Source organism: Gracilinanus agilis, chromosome 2 (genome assembly GCF_016433145.1).
Source record: "Gracilinanus agilis isolate LMUSP501 chromosome 2, AgileGrace, whole genome shotgun sequence".
NCBI lineage: Eukaryota > Metazoa > Chordata > Mammalia > Didelphimorphia > Didelphidae > Gracilinanus > Gracilinanus agilis.
The window spans coordinates 599,682,541-599,702,661 of NC_058131.1; the positions used below are offsets into that span (position 1 = coordinate 599,682,541).

A 20,121-nucleotide genomic window follows, 5' to 3' on the forward strand; every position below is an offset into this window, starting at 1 on the left:
CTTAATGTTTGTTATATTATATACTGGTTTGAACTCTTTTGCTCCACCTAATCCCAAGTCAATAGCAACAATGATCTAGATACTTGTTTTACTTTTGCCAAATAAATTTCCCCAATTCTTCTGCAAATGAAGACCCTACAGTTTCAGACTGGTTAGGAGTACTCTGATTTTGTGGGGTATTCTTTAGGCTCCAAACTTCAGTACATTTATTCTAGAGGACTGATGTAGGGAGGAGGAGACTGATTGAAGAAAGGAAGATGTTGCAATATGTTCAGTCAGTTCAGATGACTCATTCAGGATGGCAGAACTGAGGACTTTCCTGTTTGTTGTGGTGGAGGAGGGCAAGTGGGCAACTGGAGCACTGGAGGAAAACATAACCTAGTACCCTGTGAAGAAACAGACATCAGAAGAGAGAATCGATACAGAAACTTAAAAGACGACCTCCGGAAGCCTTTGACTCCATTTAATAACTACAAGGAAACTGAAACTGAGATTTCTGGGTTCTTACATCAGAGATGAGTCATTTATGATACCAGCTGCAGAAGTTAAAAAGTAGAGGGAGAGCCAGTAGTAAGCTATTTTGAGGACTGACAGCACTTTTGGTGGCTGCCTGAGTGGGGTCCTGCTTGAAAAGAGAGAAGGTGAGAGCACACTGATGTGGGTCTCCTCGAAGAAGAATGTTGTTAGTAGCTAAACTTAACTTGTATTGATAGCATCTGGTTTGGAGACCAGCCAGGGTCTATTCTTGATCTTGACTAGCTGGTTGGGGAGGACCTGGGACCTTCTTCCTCTCTCCATCTGTCTCTGTCTCTCTTTCCCTTTCCCTCACCACTCCCTTCCTCTTTTGGTCTCTTTCTATCACAGCCTCTTTCTCTGTGCCTCTGCCTCTATCTCTCTGTGTTCTCTCTCTGTCTCTGTTTCTCTGCCTTTCTGTCTCTGAATTTCTCTGTCTCTGTCTCTGCCTCTGTCTTTTTCTCTGTCTCTCTGTGTGTGTCTCTCTCTCCCTCCTCTCTCCCACTCAAAGCTTAGTATAAGGAAACTGGTTGGTTGGTTTGTCAGGGTGCCAGCTCCTACTGTTGCCAGGTGGCATTAGTGACAAAGGGCAAAGACTATTTAGCCTGACTGCTAAGCTTCATAGAGCTCAGTTCAGAGCCAGTTCCTTTGAATTAATTTAGGCACCATTGAATTCTGATGATGGTTTAATCAGCCAAGGACTCCTCAGTCACTGCTCCATGTTATCCCTTCCCAGTGCACCTGAGTGCCTGCTCACCATGGGAGACCATCCCAGAGAGGACCAGATCGTCGCCATGGACTGTGAGATGGTTGGAGTGGGGCTTTTACGGGAGAGTGGACTGGCTCGGTGCAGTATTGTGGACTATCATGGCCTTGTGGTGTATGACAAATTCATCCGGCCGGAAGGGGAGATCACAGACTATCGAACCTACGTTAGTGGGATAGAACCTTTTCACATGGTAATGGCTGAACCTTTCGAGAGTGCCAGGGAAGAGGTAAGTGAGGGGATGGACTAGACTGGTAGGAGACTGGGCAGGTGAAGGACATCTCTAGTTCCATGGTTTTGGTAAATAGGATTTATGGGTAGAAACACTGTAACTGGAAACTAATGATGAGTCCCTAGAAAGTTAGTTGGTACAGCTGGTTAATGAGGTCCTACAGGAGCTGAGAAAGTCCCAGAGACTAGAGAGCAGTCCCTCTGATCTCGCACACCTGGAAGGGACCTTAGTCATCACAACCCTTGAAGTTTGCAATTGAGTAAATTGGGGCACCGAGAAATAAATTGGTATGCATCTGCTGCCAAAGCTAGGACTAAATCTTCCAGTTCTTGGTCTAAAAGCACTTCCCATTATACCATGGCTGTGCTCATTGGGACTGCCAGGATCATGATGCTCTGGCATTCTTCTTTTCAGAAGACTTTCTGGTGCTTGTCTTCATGGCTCTGTGATATGGTTGGAAGGAGGGATTGATGAGGAGGTCGTGATCCATTAGGAAACACAGAATAGCATTTGTGGCCAGAGGTTGGCATATTCTTCAGATATAAATTAACCAAGCCTTCTGCCTCTCCAATTATAGACAGCGAGGAGGTAAAGACTAGAATTCTGAAGCAGGTTTGAGGTGCTTTTGCTCATAATATTCTCATATAGGATAAAGAGGCCCTGTCTATTGTTTTAGAACAGTTCTATGGACACCAAGGTTCTTTGAACATGATCTTTAACAACTATTGGAACCCCGCAGGTCATCTTCTCCAATTCTAAACTAGAAGTTTTGTATGACCGGTCACTCATTTCCCACAACTAGCCTCAGGGTCAGTGACCCCCATAAAGTGGAGGCAGTTCAGCTCTCATTTTTCTATGGTTATCCAGTTTGGGAGAGGATAAGGGAATCATAGTTAACCAAAGTATCACACTGGGTTCCCCATCACTGGAAGTATTCTAATGGTGTCTGGGTGGCCACTTGTTAGTCAATTTATTAGGCACCTACTCTAAGCCAGGCACTGTGCTAAATAATGGGCATACCAAAATCAAAGAAGGCAAAAGATTGTCCCTGCTCTCAAGGAGTTCGCAGTCTATCGAGTGAGATAATAGGTAAAGAACTTTATATAAATAAGTATTTATATAACATATAAATATATATATATATATATATAAAAGATAAATATAAGACAAATTGGAGATAATCAAAAGAAGGAAAGTTTTAGAACTTTTAGAATTTAGAATTAAGGAAGGAGGATCAGAAAAGGCTTCCTGTGGAAGGTGGGATTTTAGCTGGGCCTTGAAGGAAACTGGGGAAGCCAGGAGGCAGAGGGAGGGAGGGAGAGGATTCCAGACATGAGAGTATACTAGCCAGCTGTAGACAAGATTCCTGCCAGATGACGCCTTGAGGGTCCCTTCTATTCTTAGAATCTGACCGTTCCAACCCTCATTTTGGCAGCAAACCAAAGCAAAGGTGGACATGGGGAGATTCTAGTCTTTTTCCTGCCAGGGCACGTAATAAGGGATCTAAGAAACAGTGAATCATTAGCCAGCAAAAAACAAAAGGAAGGGCAGCCAACAGGCAGAAGAAATCAAGAAAATGGTCATAGCCACACAGAGCAATAAGAAATATTTGGCTTCTGTGATGAAACACTGGATGAGATCTATCAGTCAACAAGTATTTCTTCAGTGCTGCCAGATGCCAGGCATTGGGTTGGGTACTAGGGATACAAGTAAAAGAATGAAACAATTCCTGCTCTCCAGGGGATCAAATAAGCACCTGGTTGGCCCAGTAAGGAAGGGCAGCCCTTCATTCTGGAGAGGCTACCTTGGGATGATGGAAAATTATATATATTGTAGCATTAGACTCCCAGAGGTCAAGAACACAGAGAGACAGTCCTGGCTCCATTCCTAACTGGGTAATTTTCATCCCATTTGCTAGTATTCTTCCCTGGTCTGAAATGATTTAAGATTTATTTTGTAGTTACTTATGTGGATGCCCGTTGGTGAGTTCCTTCTTTTCCCCCCAGTTCTGCCCTCTATAATCCTTAGCTAGGTGATAAATAGAATAGACAACTAGTCCTGGAATCAGAAAAACTTGAGTTCAAATCAGCCTCAGACATTGACTAGCTGTGAAATTGGACAAGTGACTTACCTCTCTCTTCGTTAGTGTCCTCAATTATAAAATGGGGTTCATAATAGCATCTCCCTCATTGGGTTGTTGAGAGGATCAAATGATAAGGAGCTTAGCAGAGTGTAGGTGCTAAATAAATGTTTCTTTCTCCCTCTCCCCCAGAAATAAGCTAAGGAGTTTATGTTCTGGGCAAGAACTTTTATTTTGGTTTCTGCATACCAGGCACAGAGTAGGTACTTGATAAATTGTCAAAGGAATGAATGAATGAATAGATCAGTGAACCTCTTGGTTTCCTTTGCTGTCATGTAAGAGGGGGGAAAAAGCAGGGATAGCCATATGATCTCTTAGGTCCCTTCCAGGCCTATTATTCAATGATTCCAAGTGAGAAAGGGCCCAAGAGGCCTAACTTGAGTGGACAAATTCTGAAGCCTTTGGAAATGATGATACATTCCTCCTGAAAGAAAAATTCCCCTGGAAAAACAGCAAGTATATTGTTTTGTTAATTGTTAACAAGCATAGACCGCTCAGTCCAATCAAGGCCAGAAATCTATTCTAGCATAGATACAGTGGAATATTTCAACAGATTTAGAGAAGAAAATCCTCCTGCATCCTCCCTGCAGCATTCTCCAGGTCTGCTCCAAATGCTTCTGCCATCAGGTTCATTTTTACTCTCACATTAATCAGTGAGAAAATCCTGGTGAAAGTTTGCCCGGATTGATAACCTCTGAGATGGGTCTTTTTAAAGAGCTAATTCCTTTTTAATAGGAATGATTGTGTTCCTGCTGACTGATGACATTAACCAAGTGCCAAATTATCCAGCGGCCTGTGGCTCGGCTTGTGGGGGCATAATTCAATTTTCAATCAAGTGTATAGTGCTTTTTCCCCATGTCCATCCTGAGTCTGGTTGGGGAAGACCGTAATAACTAGAAATGTAACAGCTGTCTCTGTGATGCACTAAATGGAAAGAAAGATGATCCCTTCAGGGAATAATTGTGCTTATCAAACTGATATATTTTTAAAATTCTCCTTTTAAAGTGTTTTCCTTTTCTTGGCTAAGCCTCAGCCCCCAGATGAAGCAGCACTTTCACTTCCTCCTAATACTTACATCAAAGAGAACAAAAATCCTCCTTAGGATTCTTTAGGATCATGTTTACATTGATTTATACATATATGCATGTTGAATCTTGGTAGGAGAAGGAAGCTCAGAGGATCATGGGTTTAGGGCCAGAAGGTGTCTCAGAAGTTTAATCATCGGAGTGTGGATTTAGAAATGTAAGGAACCTCAGAGGCTATCTAGTCTAACTCACTTAATTTCCAGATAAGAAAATTGAGGCCCAGAAAAAAAATTAAGGACACACAGGTACTTGGGATCAGAGGTGTCATTGTGAACCTAGAGCTTCTGACTCCAGAAGCATAATCATTCTTTCCATTTTAATCTCCCTATCTCCTATCTTCATTTTATAGAAGAAGAGACTGAGGTTTAAAATGATTTGCTTGAGGCCCCACAGGTAGGAGGTGGTAAAACTGGGATTCCAATCCGAGTTCTCTGAATCCAAACTCAGCACTCTCTACTATTCCACGTGGTTTCTGTTGGGTATAAATTTCAGGGCTTTACTTATATTTCATTTTAGAGAAAGAAACTAATGTTCAAGAGGCATAATTATAGTAACCTATGATCATTCTACTATTTATTTATTCATTCTTCTATTCATTTATTTATTTTTATTCATCCATTTATTTATCCACCCATTCATTCATTCATTTATTTATCCCTTTATTTATTTAGTTATTATCCATTCTGAACTTATGATTTTATTGGAATTACTGCCATGGAAAATTTACTTGTCTTTTTGCTTATCTTTCCATTCACCTATCTAAACACCCATCCATCCATTTATTTACCCTATTTATTTGTTTATTCTAAACTTGTGATTTTATTGGAACTCTTGCCATGAAAACTTTATTTCCTTATCTATTCATTCATTTATTTATCTATTAATCTATTCATATATTTGTTTATTTGGAAGTTGTGGTTTTATTGGAATTCCTGTGTGGAAACTTTATTTATTTATTTACTTATCTATTTATTCATTCCTTTATTTATTTTTCCTGAACCTGGGATTTTGTTAGTTCTGCCATGGAAATCTATATTCATTCATTCATCATTTATCTACCTTTCTATCTATTTATTCTGAAACTGGGAAACTTCCCTATTTATTTACTTATCTATTCATTTGTCCATTTATTTTTCTATTGATCTTATTTATTTATCCTGAACCTGTGCCTTATTGGAATTCTTGCCATGAGAACTTTTAAAATTTATTTACCTATTCATTCATTCATCTATCTTTCTAGCTGAATCCGTGGTTTTATTAAAACTGGCCATGGAAACTCCTTCTACCAATAAAGATCAACAATTCATGTGTAATTTTTAGTATTAGAGATTCTCAAGATTATATAGCTAGGAAGGACTTAAACTTAGATCTTTTTGACTACAGAGCTAGCCTCTCTCCACTATCCCACGCTGCCTTTCAGTAACATAGGATAACAATTGACACTTGTATAGGATTTTGCATTTTCAAAGTGCATTCATAATCATTCTTTCATTTAACCTCATATAGCCTCTGTGAAATGGAAAATCCAAATATCATTATCATCACTAATTAGTTAGGAGACTGGGATACAGAGAGATTAAGTGATTTGCCCAAGGTAACACAACTATGAAATGATTGAGCTGAAGTCAGAATCCAAGTCTTCAAAATAATCCAGTATTTTCCCTACTCCAATATACAAGCTCATGGTATGGAGCAGAGAACAAGCCTGAGGTAGTGGGCACTCACGAAATAGGAAGCGATTCTAGTGGCCATCAGCCCAACAGTGGTTGAATGGAGCTATGGTGCAATCACACGGCAGCATCTAGAATTCCTGTTTTGAGATCAGTCAGGGCGGTGGTTATTTCATCACTAAATTTCCTTTGGTGTAACAGCATTTTTTTTTTTTTCAACTAAGGACAAGAAATGGACTTTGAGTAGAAAACAAGAGGAGGAGTGACAGGAACTGACTTTGGGTTTACAGAAAGGGGTGGGAATTATCTAGGGGTTCCTGAGACATTGGCAGGACTTTAACCCCAGAACCAATTTAAAAGCCACTCTTCGTTGTGAGCAGGGTGGCTAGGGGCTGGATCACATTCTTCCACTCTGATTCTTATAAGAGCCTGAAAAAGACTGCCCTCAGCACTTAATAGTGGCAAAGTCTGGGTTGGCCACACCTTCCACATGATCCTGACTTAGATCCCTAACGTGAAGAGTGATTTAGTCCTTTCCTATTATAGCCTCACTCTGACTGTCTCCTGCATACTCCCCTGACCCCAATTAAACTTGAACCTACAACAGAGAGGTGTTGGGAGAAGCCTCGGGGATAAAAAGTGTCTTAATTAGTATTTGCAGCCTCAAATGCTAAGGAGGGAGGTCCCGAGAAGTAGATTTTTTTTCTTTCTTCTAAACTCTTATCTACTGTCTTAGAATTGATACTAAACCTCTGTTCCAAGGCAGAAGAAAGTGGCAGTTTGGATCAAGTGACATGCCCAGGGTCACACAACTAGGAAGTGCCAGAAGCCAGATACATAACTTTTTAATATCAGAAAATTTCTTATTTTTAATTTAATATCAGAAAAAATCTACTTGCTTCAGTAGTATTTTTTTTTGTGATCAAAATCAAATCACAGCTGTCATGATGATGGCCCAAGACCTTGAGAAAATAGCAATATGGAGGGGGGATGGCAGTGGTATATATTTTTTTCTTTTCTTTCTTTCTTATTTTTTTAAAGCCCATATCTTCCATTTTGGAGTTAATAGTATATATTGGTTCCAAGGCAGAAGAAGTGATAAAGGCTCGGCAATGGGAGTAAAGTGACTTGCCCAGGGTCATACAGCAAAGCAGTATCTGAGGTCATATTTAAACCCTAAGACCTCCCAGGCTCTTGGTCTGACTCTCAAACCACTAAGCCACCCAGCTGTCCCCACAACCTTTCAAATAATATACTGTCTGATCCTGCTTCTACGTTCCATCACTGAGCATGTGTTTTTTTCTTTTAGCCATGTCCTGCCCAGTGGGGCTCCTGCAATGACGAGGGAACATGCGTTCTTTCCCCCTTTGCCCAAGCCACAGAGGAATTGTGAGGGGAGACTTTGGTCTTTCATGCTTTGAGCCTGATCTAAGATGTTACATGTGGCTTATATCTCCTGGTCTAGATCTTAAAGCTCCTTCGAGACAAGCTGGTGGTAGGCCACGACCTCCGATTTGACTTTAAGGCCTTGAAAGAAGATATGTCCAATTACAAGATCTATGACACTGCCAAGGACAGACAGCTTTGGGAGGCAGGAGGCCTGGGGGGCTGTCGACGGGTGTCCCTCAAGGTTCTGTGTGAGAGGATCCTCAAGAGAAGAATTCAGGTGAGGCTGGGATCCTGGTGGAATGCTATCTCTTTTTTAATGACTTGTGTTTGGAAAGCCAAGGTCACTCAGGACCCCAGTGTGATGCTCAAGCACTGAATGACAGTATTTTCCATCTCTTTCATCCCAGAACTATTACTAAAAGAAGAAGATTAGGATGTTCATCCCAAGCAAGCTCTGTGTCCTTGGGGAATCTCTTGGCTGTCATGCTACTAATGGTGCAAGTGCAAATTATTCAGAGACAAGTAGATAGCTCATCAATGTTAAAGAATCAACTGATCCACAGTATAGTGGGAAGAATGCTAGAAATGGAACTAGAAGATGGAGTCATTCTAGTCATAACATCACAGGATCTAGAGATCATGTAGTCCAGAATATAGTTTTGACCAGATGGCCCCTGAGATCCCTTCCCACTTTGAAATTCTCAAGTTCTGCCTTGTTATTTCACCAGAAGGCCTCTGAAAGAAGTTAGTGGCTTTAGTTTCCTGTGATAAACCTATGTATTGTGATATAAAAAGTGTTGGTGCATCTGACTCAAAAAAAAAAAAAAAAAAAAAAAAAAAAAAGGGAAGTCCAGTGCTATTTTGTGGCTATTTAAGTTATTTCTTTAATCAGCTTAGAATCCATCTACCCTCTCCCCCAGGATCATAGATATAACACTGGAAGGGACCTTAGAGGTCCATTTTGGAGAAGAGAAAGCTGAGGACCAGGAAACGAAGTGACTTACCCAAGACTTGCCCACATGAGTAATAAGTAGCAGTTAGGATTTGAACCCCAGTCCTCTGACTTCAGTACCATGGGACTTTGCCCCATGCCATGAAGAACCCAAAGAAACTTGACTTCCAGAGTTGCTTATAAACAGTCACATTACCAAGTGTACATTTTCTATATAGGGGAAGTGTTGATGATCCTCCTCTTCAGAAATCAAGTCTTTTTGAATCAGGCCGTCTTCACCAAGACTGCTGAGTGCATGAGGACCCCCAGTCAATGGAGTGCATTTTTTTGAAAATGACAGTTTATAGGAGCCCAAGAAGTCACCAGCCAAGGACTGATTCATGTTGCCCATCTCAGGACGCAATTTGAGACTGGCACGATGGAGATAAATTGGTTAGGGCTGATGAACAGAAATGGGATCATGATGAAAACTAAGAAGAGGTTCTTTTTTTATTATTATTAAAAGCTCTATTGGACCCTGGAAGGGCTAGTTCCTGAGAGACTTTGAAGGAATATCTTCTTTGAGGGCCTTTAAGAATGAGATGGACAATCGATCTTGGAAGGCTTTAAAATTGTAACTGTAGAAACTCAGTTGCTAAACAACTTGAGGTCATAGAATCTGAAGGCTAGAAGGGACCTTCTTCACTGGACTTTCTTTTTTTTTTTTTTTTGAGTCAGATGCACCAACACTTTTTGTATCACAATACCTAGGTATATCACAGGAAACTAAAGCCACTAACTTCTTTCAAAGGCTATCTGGTGAAATAACAAGGCAGAACTTGAGAATTTCAAAGTGGGAAGGGATCTCAGCAGCCATCAAGTCCAGGCCTCTCAATTCATAGATCCAGAGAGATTCTGTGATTTATTCAAGTAGAATCAGTGGCAGAATTGGTATTCAAATCCAGGTCCTTAGACTCCAAATTCATCACTCTTCTGTTAGAAGTAGAGAAGTCTCTGGGCCATAATTCTGAGCTAAAGATCCAAACTTTAATTGTGAAAAATTAAAGCTGGAGATTTTACCACTCCCATTTTATGATAAGATCCCATATTCAACAGTATGTTTTATGGGTTTTTGATAGCTAATTAGCATAAGTGATTAACACAGTAGAACAAAGATGTTAAGAACATGCAATGGTGCTTGATATTATTATCAATACTTGATTTGCTCTGAAGTCCTAAAAGTTCAGTACAAGGTTAATTACCATACTACTTTGGTCAGAATAACCTTTCTTAGACACAATACTCTGGGAACTTATTGTGGCATAAATCTGAAGTAAACAAGGTAATTCTCATACTATCTTTATCAGGTCACTGTCCACTGTCCACTCACAATGAACCCAGCTCCTTCTGCATAGGTTCCAGCTTCCCTAGATAACTACACAGACCTAAAGTTTTATTCCTTCAAAAGTTCTTAATATAGTAATATATTTTATACATAATATTTATATAACATATTAATATATTTCATTGGCATAATATTTGGATATACCAAACTATATCCTTTCTTATTATTCTAATTGACATCTTATAGGCAGTTAGTTTGTTAACTGTATCTAACTCTAAAATTTATAATTATGATTACTTATCTAAGGGATTACATGTGATTATTCTGTTCCTAATCAATAATATAAAGGCCATAGAGCAATTTTCCTTTCACCTCTTACTATACCACTTCTGCCTTTGGGGAAGCCCAGCTAGTCCTTCAGGAAGACATGAGTTCAACTTTGACTTCAGATACTTCCTAGATATGTGATTGTAGGCAAGTCACTTAACCTTTATTCGCCTCAGTTTCCTCAACAGTAAAATGGGGATCATAACTTCAGCTACCTCCCAGGTGTGTTGTAAGGATCAAATGGGGCAATATTTGTAAAGTGCTTAGTACAGTACCTGGCACATAGTAGGCACTTTATCAACACTATCATCATCATTATTGTTATTACTATTATTATTTATTACTTCATGGCCATGGATTATTTCTTGACTGTTAAATTACTTTTGTATGAATTTAGGAATATCTCATGATCTTTCCAATTCAAGAGGTACTTATTAAGCAAGTACAAAGACACTTTCTGAGCCTTAGCATAATTCTGTAATTCTAAAGAACAGAAATGCCCCCATCTCTTGTAGCAAGATTTAGTGAAAACCCTTCTGAAAGCTCCCTGTAATATATGTGCAGTGAGGATTAGGTTGTTAGAAGATGACATTCTGGCTCGCATCTCTTTTTGGCTCTATCATCTTTGCCAGTGTAGACCCTATGATACTATTGGCTCTTTGCTCTCCAGATACACTGTGAGGGAAGACAGGTCAATAAAACACCTCATTGGGCTCTTTTCAGCCTGAACTATTCCTTCCCAATCTGGGGCTCCTTAATTAAAAAAATAGCTACTAAGCAGTTTTGATCAGCCAGCACAATCGTGTTGAAGTGTACTCCTGGCTATGTAGCCACTGGGGTTCTTGCCAAGAGTCTTCTGATGGGGAGAGGAAAAAGACTTCTGCATTATTGTAACAATATATTTTACTGATGAGTTTTATGGGAACATTTTTTTCATGAACAAAGAAGACCGTGGACATTTCACACCCCCAAACATGACACGTGGGTTCTGCCAATGGCCACAGTGAAGGGAGTGGTGGGTTTCAGGTTCATTGCCATTTCCCATAGTCCTTGGCTTTCCCTCTAAGATACGGTTGCCATTTTTGCCTGGGTAGAGCTCATCAACTGCTCCTGCTGCAGCACAGGAAGCTGAAGCTCAGTCTCAGTTCTCTCATTGTTTTCCACCTCTCATGATGCTGAAAGATCTCATCTAAATGTCTTGGTGATTCCTTAGCTGTTTGACAAATGTTAGCAGAAGCCAGGTTAGGTGGGACAGTGGATAGAGTGCTGGACTTAAAATTGGGAAGACCAGTTTAAATCCTGATTTAGATACTAGCCATGTGACACGAGACAAATCACTTACTGTCTTTCAGTTTCAGCTTCCAAAGATGAAAAATAGGGATGATGTTGAAGCATTGTTAGGACAGAAACATATGTAAAATGCTTCGCAAACCTTAAAGCACAATATAAATTTGGTCGTACCTCCCACATGGTGTTGAGTGTCCAAAGTGCTCTAGGTTTGGTAATAGCACAGCTTTCCTAGTCCTATTCCTTTTATTCACCAAAATGAATTTTTGGAAGAATTAGCACTTCAAAACGGAGAGGCATTTTAGTAGCAGTAAGAGAACAGTGCAGATGTAAGGAGCTTCCTAGAAGAAAATACTGAGGAAGGATATAATTGGGAGCAGATACACTAATACTCAAGACACTCACTAGCTGTGTGATCCTGGGCAAGTCACTTAGTCCTGTTTGCCTCAGTTTCTTCATCTGCAGAATGAGTCAGAGAAGGAAATGGCAAACCACTCCAGTATCTTTGCCAAGAAAAGCCAAATGGGTTCACAAAGATTGAGACATGACTGAAACAACTCAACAGTAACAGCATTAATACTGCTCAATCCAGAGAAGAGATAATTATTTTGGGATTCTTAGTCTCCCAGGTCTAGATCAAACAACCTGGACCTTTCCTTAAGCAAAGCCCCTGCTCTTCCTCCTGGGCCTTCCAAGACTGGTCCTCAAATGGGAGCCAGGATAAAGTAAGTCTGTAGTTCTAGCCTTAAGAAGTGGCACTAATTGTAACAATTCACATTTATAGGTCACTTTGCAATTTATAAATCTTTCTCCTCTTAATAGTCCAGTGAAATTGGTAATGAAAGAATCGTTGTTCTGTTTTTCAGATGGGCAAGTGAGAAGGGAATAAGCATTTATAGAACACTTATTATAGGCCAAGCATTGTGTTCTGATAATCATCATCATTGATATTTTTAGGGTCCCCAATTAATTATACAAAGTATATGTTACCATAGTAACAAAGTGCCTAGCTTGCATTGTGAACAGTGTGTTGGTGTAATTTATTGAGAGGTTTTCCCCAATATCTTGGAGAACTATGGCATGTGACCTAATAACTTTTTCCTTCTTTCTTTGCTTTTACAAATCACTCATTTCATCTTCACAATAACCTATGAACTAGATGCTGTTATTATCCCCATTTGACAGTTGAGGAAATTGAGGCAGCCACTGGTTAAATGATGTGCCCAAGGTCATACAGCCAGCGTCTGAGGTCAGACTTGAACTTGAGTCTTCCTGACTATAAGCCCAACACTAACACTATTCAGTGTCACCAGTTAACCTAAACAGATGGGTAAACAATCTGAGTAGTCACTTAATTTCTTGTAACTCCAATTCATTCAGTTTCCAAATCCAAGTTTGTTTTTTTTCCCCTATAGCATCCTGCATATCCAATCTTGATGGTTTCTATAACTTATGAGTCCTGGCTCCAGAAAGTAGAGATGAGGTTTAAGCACGCAGAGCCTTTAGTACCAGAGAAAGGGATGAAAACAGTGCCAGCCTGAGCTTGGGCCCCAGTTGTAGTGGGCTTTCCCCAAATATTCTTAGTTTGAACCTCTTCATTCTAGGGACTGATTTTCTCTCTGTCTTTATAGAATAGCAGATCTGGACACTCCTCCGTGGAAGATGCCAGAGCTACTATGGAACTCTATAAGAGATCCAGACTTATAAGGGACCGTGAAAGGAAGTAATGAAGGGAAGTAATGAAGATTGGCCCTAGACCCAGCTGCCTGAAGTCTCAAGGTCACCCTCAAGAGGAGGAATGAAAGCCAAAGCCTCCGAGGAAATCTTTCTTCCCTGCAGAAGCATCTCCCCCAAATGTCCACTTTCTTGCTTTTATTACGATAATAAAATGGATCTCTATTTTCTGTATTCAGGTTTCATTTTTCTAACTCCTATGAGCTGTGGTAGAGGTAAAGGTATGTTTGTTATGTATAAAGGGAATTCCTTCCTCCCAGGATTGTGAGCTTTCTGCTCATTTGAGCCAGTCCATTAACTGGCTGGAACGCTCCAAGCAGAGGTCACAAGTTAAGAGCCCATTGAACATGCCCCGGAACTAAGGGTTACGGGTCCGAGTCAGAGAGACTTTGATTGCTTCCCAAGATGTGATAGACCAGAGCACAGGGAAAGGAAATGACGTGGAGAAAGAGGACTATAAAAAATGAGACCATAGCGGAGATGGGGTTCTTCTCTGGAGGTCTTTGTACGGGGTGGGGGGTCTTTTGTGATTCAGCATTGGTGGCTCTGGCAGAAGATAGTCTTGTGGGCTGGTAAGATTAGGGTGGTAGGTTAGGAAATATTTTTAAAAATTTTTTTTCCTCCTTATTTCTTTCTTAGACTCTATTTATATTAAAATTAAGCTGTTAAAAGCTACTATCATCCTTGTGACTTAAGGGTTAATTGTTTTATAAATGGCAACCACAACAATCTTTTTAAAAATATTACATTTCGCATATTACATTTGGAAAAATATTAATTTTCAATGTTACAGTTAACATAGCTATGTGGTACAGTGGATAAAGTACTGGTCCTGCAGATAGGAAGATGGGGTTTGAATCCATACTCAGATACTAGCAGTGTGACCTTCAGCAAGTCTTAAATTCTGCCTGCTTTGGTTTTCTCATTTGCAAAATGGGGATAATGATGGCACTTAACATGACCCCCAGCCCACAAAATGCATATAGAGTAAGGCTAGACTACTCCAGAAACCAGGTATTCTTCCCCCATACCCTTGCCTCCCCATCCCCAGCCTCTTGCTAGTTTTTACACAATTAGAGTTAAGAGTTTCCTCTGTCCCTGCCCATAATTCCTACTTATACAAATTAGAAAATACCTTTATTTCCAGACATCCCCACTGCCTTGCCCCATGCATGGACAAAGCATTCTATTAGTGTCATGTCAACTGTAAAACTGTAAATTTGAACCCTGAGAAATTTTGGGTGATTGTGAGAATATTTATAAAATACTTTGCAAATCTCAAAGCACTTTTTAAATGTTATCTGCTGTCATCATCATCATCATCATCATCATCTATACTTTTATGAACCCCAGGACAGGGGACATTTAATTGTGCAAAGTATTTGTTATTTCAGTAACAAGGAACCCAGGTTATGTTGGGGACAGTGTGCTGGTGTGACATAGTAGGAAGAGGTTATCCCAAAATCTTGGGAGCTGTGGCATGGGTCCTAATGGCTTATTTCTTCTTTCTTCCCTTCTTTTCACAATGAATTTGTCTTGTGTAAAAATACCAACAGAGGAAGTTGACAACTTGCTTACTTCCTGACCATCATTTCTGCTATGCAGCCTGCCTTCAAGAGAAGGGTGTGGCATGTATCCATAAACAAAGCAAAGAGAAAAGTTTAGGTTCCTTTGCTTGTGTGCAATCCAATACTAGCCTCTCCTGAACTTGGGTTCATATTTGTAAGGGCTCTCTTCTGGAAAGTGCATCTCATGTACTTAGCTCACAAGTCAATTGGGAATCTAGATAATCAGTTAATGCTGTGCTATCAGAAACCCAAGCATTTAACAGCACTGAATCAATAAAAAACATTTAATTGGAACAGAAAGGGAAGTATAAGATGTTAGAAACATTTTCAGCACCCATTCCCCAAATGATTATATTGTACTACAGTCTCACATACTGGTGGATAAGGTTTTACACTTTAGTGAATACCTTGTTTCACAATTTGAAAACCTCTCTCTGTCTCTGTCTATCTCTGCCTCTCCCTCTCCCTCCCTCTCTCTCTCTGTCTCTGTCTCTCCCCCCCCCCTCTCTCTGGGTCTCTTGTCTTTGTCTCTTGGCTCTTGTCTCTGTCTCTGTCTCCCTCTGTCCCTCTGTCTCTCCCTCCTTCTCTCCTCTCTCTCTCTTTCTCTCACTCTCTTTGTCTGTCTGACTTTCTCTCTCTGTCTCTATCTGTCCTTCTCTGTCTCTTTGCCTCTCCATCTCTGTCTCTCCGTCTGTCTGCCCCTCTATCTGTCTGTCTGTCTCTCTCACACTCAACTCTTTCCTTTCCTCCCTCCCCTTGTACACCTCTCTCCCTTCTATTCTCCACATGGTCTTTTCTCTCCATCTTCCTCTCTCATCCCCTTCAATTCCTCCCTCTAACGCCTTCTCTTTTTCTTGGCAGATGACATGAAGCTTTCTAAGTCTGTACTGTGTAAATTTTTGTCTTGACATGTTCCATGGGTCATCAGTATTCTATGGAGACTCCTGGTTTGGGGATTGCCATTAGAGCCCCAGCTCACCCCCTTTATCATACTGAATCTCCACACACTGCTCTATTGCGTTATAAACATCTGTATCTCAGAAGACTTGTACTTTTTAAGAGTTCTCACATTGTGACATAATTACCTTGTGCCTAGTCACAGTCTCATGAGATATGATACAGAATATTAAGATTCCCCCCCCCCCATGAATGATGCTTTGAGCATAATGGGAAATGGAGTTCTGAGGACTTCTTCTTTTAGCTTTGTTTATTATAATTCTATATTACTGTTTTTTTAAAACCCTTACCTTCTCTCTTAGAGTCAATACTCTGTATTGGTTCCAAGGCAGAAGAGTGGTAACGACTGGGCAATGGGGGTTAAGTGACTTGCCCAGAGTCACACAGCTAGGAAATGTCTGAGGCCATTTTTTAATCCAAGACCTCCCATCCCTAGGCCTGGCTCTCAATCCACTGAGCCACCCAGCTGCCCGCTATAATTCTATATTACTTTTTGCTAATTTTGACTTTCCCTCCTTTTAGACCCTTTGGAAATTTACTAATTCAGATCCAGGCTTCCTGAATATACAGTAGATATATTCCAAGTAATCCATGGGCCGGACCCACTAAAGTTATTTTTATGTTCTTTTTGGGAAGGTGGGCATTAAGGAAATATTTAGTTAGTTAATTTTAAATTTTTTTAGTTTTTAAATTTAAAAAAATTTATTGGTTAATTAAGAACATTTTTCCATGGTTACATGATTCATGTTCTTTCCCTCCCCTCCTCCCATCTTCCTCCCACCTTCCTCCCACCTCATCCCCCTCCCATAGCCCAAGCACAATTCCTCTGGGTTTTACATGTGTCTTTGATCAAGACCTATTTCCATATTATTGATCATTTGCAATAGAGTGATCACGTAGAGTCTACATCCCCAATCATATCCCCATCGACCCATGTCATCAAGCAGTTGTTTTTCTTCTGTGTTTCTACTCCCACAGTTCTTCCTCTGAATGTGGGTAGAGTTCTTTTTCATAAATCCCTCAGAATTGTCCTGGATCATTGCATTGCTGCTAGTAGAGAAGTCCACTACATTTGATTTTATTACAGTGTTATCAGTCTGTGTACAGTGTTCTTCTGGCTCTGCTCCTTTCACTCTGCATCAGTTCCTGGAGGTCTTTCCAGTTCATACGGAATTCCTCGAGTTCATTATTCCTTTGAGCACAATAATATTCCATCACCATCAGATACCCCAATTTGTTCAGCCATTTCCCAATCGAAGGACACCCCCTCATTTTCCAATTTTTTGCCACCACAAAGAGCTCGGCTATAAATATTTTTCCTTATGATCTGTTTGGGGTTTAAACCCAGCAGTGGTATGGCTAGATCAAAGGGTAGGTAGTCTTTTAAAGCCTTTTGGGCATAATAAGGAAATATTTATAAATATGTTGTGGTTTTTTTTCTGGTTTAGTAAATGACAAATGAGAGTTCCGGTGAGGGAGTTTGCACCAGAGGCAAGAATGAAACCAATACCAATCAGTGCTTCAAACATTAAGTTAGCTAGTCCCCCCAGATGGTATTGACCAAATCTTTACCTTATCTTAAACATATTTGTCTGGAAGTGGAAATGTCACCTTCTCCACTGATGTTTTAATAGAAGAGGACTAGATTTGGGATTAGAAGACCTAAATTAAAATCCGAGGATCTTACTACTTTTGCAATTTTGGGTAGATCATTTAATTTCTTGGGACCTCAGTTTCTTCATTTGTAAAATGAAGAGATTGAACTAGATGATCTTTAAGATCTATTTAAACTTATGACCCATATATATATAACCTATAATAAAGACAGGACTAGCTCCGATTAGAGAGTGGAAGCCCTTATGTTCCAAATTTATCGATCTACCATGGAGAAGTCCCATGGTAAAGTCAATGGAGCCCTCCTGGGCAACTCACCTGAAAAGCCACCCCGGAGAGCAAAGTTCAGTCCCCACTTAATTGATTTTGCCAAAAACTGTGGTGGTTCATTAATAATAATTAAGGAAAGAATCCAAGCAAAAGTAACTTATTAGCTAGGTGGTCATAATAAATGGGTGAGTGGACTCCCCAGTCAGTCCAAAGACTCTGAATACAGAGTGAAGCAGATTTTTATGCATAAACAACCAAACTATGTACTTGAAAAATATTTTCTCATTTGATCCTTATAACAACCCAGAAATGAGGGGGCTATCTATTATCCCCATTTTAGAGTTGAGGAAACTGAGGTAAACAGAGGGTAAGTGACTTGCTCAGGAGTCATACTAAGTATCCAGTTAGATTTAAATTTAGATCTTCCTGACTTCATGGCCAGCAGTCTATCAGCTGAGCCATCTAGCTGTCTCAGGAGCCACAGGACATGGGTTCACATCCTAACTTTGCTATTTATTCCCTTTATTTACTTTTACAAGTAACAACCTTTAAGAATTCAATTTCCTTACCTGTAAAATGAAGATAAAAACTTAAGGTGACATCTAGCTCTTTAATGCTATGCCTTGGCCATTTCCTCTGATGCTGGTGTTGGAAGATCTGGGTTTGGATTACAGCTCCTATACTTGTCAGCCTTGTAACCATGGGAAAGTTACTCCATTGTTTTCAGGCTTAGTTTTCTGATCTGTAAAATGAAGGCATAAAATATTTACATCACGTACCTACTTTTTGTTGACTCTTTGTGACCCATTTGGGGTTTTCTTGGCAAAGATACTGGAATAGTTTTCTATTTCCTTTGCCACATTTGAATTCAGGTCTTCTTGACTCTAGTCCAACACTATCCGCTGAGCCACCTAGCTACCCTACTTACCTATTATCTAGCCTGTAAAATGAGGTTATAAAATACTTACTTAGCAGGGAATGGCACCTTCATAAACCTTAAAGTTAATATTTTTTATTGCTAGTCTAATTAATAATTACAGTAAGTCAAAAAGTCAACAAACTGTCCATAAGAGGGAGTGCCCACTAAGAAACCCTATGTCTCTGACTTTATTAGACTTCTGTCTTGCCAGGTCTTTGGCTAGAAACCTTCCTTGGACTAGAGGTGGGGGTAAGGCAAGGAGAAGACAGGATTGGGAAGGAGTAAGAGAGATTTCTTAATCGCTTCCTGCCATTTCCAGGGCAGCCAGGGATGGGAACCTTTGGACTGTGACCAATAGCCTTCTCTTTCTGTTCTGTGTCTATTGAAAGCTTTTTAGGTGTATCTTGGAGGTGGACCTCTGTGTATGTGTGTCTTTTTGGCCGAACATTAGGTGGTGCTCTTGGGCTGTCCACAAGCAAGATTATTAGGCATATGGAGGACCTGGTCGTCTATGAGAGAATTGATTGAGATGGAGTAGAAACTGGCTTTTCCCTGGGATACTTAGAATGTTAAAGTTAAAAGGAAATTGAGAGATCATATAGTCTATTTTAGAGATAAGACCTGGAGGGGTGAGTGACTTGCCTAATAGTAATACTATCTAACATTTACATAGTACTTTAAGATTGGCAAAGCACTTTACAGGTATTATCTCATTTTATTCCACCAATAACCCTGTGAGGTAGATGTTCTATCATTATCCCCATTTTACAGATGAAGAAACTGAGAAAGAGATTGTATGGCTTTCCTAAGGTCGAACAGCTAATGAGTTTCTGAGGTCTGATTTGCATTGAGTCTAGGTCCAAGGTTCTATCAGCTGTGCCACTTTGTGTCTCAAACCAGGTAGTGTCAGATCCTGGAGTTGGGGGGCATCGTGGTTTGTGGAAAGAACATTGAATTCTCTCAAGTTCTCTGAGTTCAAATTCCAGCCCTGCTTCTTAAAACCTGTGTGACCTGGGTAAGACGAGTCACTTAATGTCTCTAGAATCTAGTTTCTTCATGTATAAAATGAGGGAATTTGACAAGATGACTCCTTTGGTCCCTTCCAGCATGAGTTCCATGACTTTTATGACTTTAGGACCCAGGACTCTTTAGAACCAATCCTTCATGACCAACCCAACCACACTTCCTGAAAAAGACAGATAGCTGTGGATCGGGCAGCTCTAAAAAGGAATTTTTCATCATGACTTCACTCTATGTAAATATCACTGCCCAGGTTGGAAAATGGGAAAGTTCAGCTTAGGGTTAGTGGTCTTAAAGTATGCCAAAGAGTTAAAGTGGTATTGGGTACCAGCTAATGGGCTTGGCCAAGTAGGA

The 20,121-nt window shown here is 40.2% G+C and overlaps 1 protein-coding gene across 3 annotated transcripts; it reads left to right on the forward strand.

The window, feature by feature from the left end:
- The first annotated feature begins 246 nt into the window (after window positions 1-246).
- On the forward strand, window positions 247-13,593 carry ISG20 (interferon stimulated exonuclease gene 20). Of its 3 annotated transcripts, XM_044662481.1 has the most exons (4): window positions 247-641; window positions 1,250-1,508; window positions 7,872-8,072; window positions 13,317-13,593. In XM_044662481.1, the coding sequence occupies exons 2-4, from the start codon at window positions 1,272-1,274 to the stop codon at window positions 13,410-13,412; spliced, it is 534 nt and encodes a 177-aa protein (XP_044518416.1). In that variant the 5' UTR covers window positions 247-641; window positions 1,250-1,271; the 3' UTR covers window positions 13,413-13,593. The 3 variants fall into 3 exon arrangements, with proteins under 3 accessions (XP_044518416.1, XP_044518417.1, XP_044518415.1); XM_044662482.1 differs by lacking the exon at window positions 247-641 and having other exon boundaries at window positions 1,080-1,508; window positions 7,932-8,072; XM_044662480.1 differs by lacking the exon at window positions 247-641 and having other exon boundaries at window positions 1,083-1,508.
- The last annotated feature ends 6,528 nt before the right edge of the window (window positions 13,594-20,121 follow it).

Bases quoted from the DNA above. Each gene is read 5' to 3' on its own strand.
- ISG20 (XM_044662480.1), top strand. From the start codon at position 1,233: ATGTTATCCCTTCCCAGTGCACCTGAGTGCCTGCTCACCATGGGAGAC. The intron at 1,509-7,871 runs GTAAGTGAGGGG...CTCCTGGTCTAG, and splicing joins TCGAGAGTGCCAGGGAAGAG to ATCTTAAAGCTCCTTCGAGA. The intron at 8,073-13,316 runs GTGAGGCTGGGA...CTGTCTTTATAG, and splicing joins TCCTCAAGAGAAGAATTCAG to AATAGCAGATCTGGACACTC.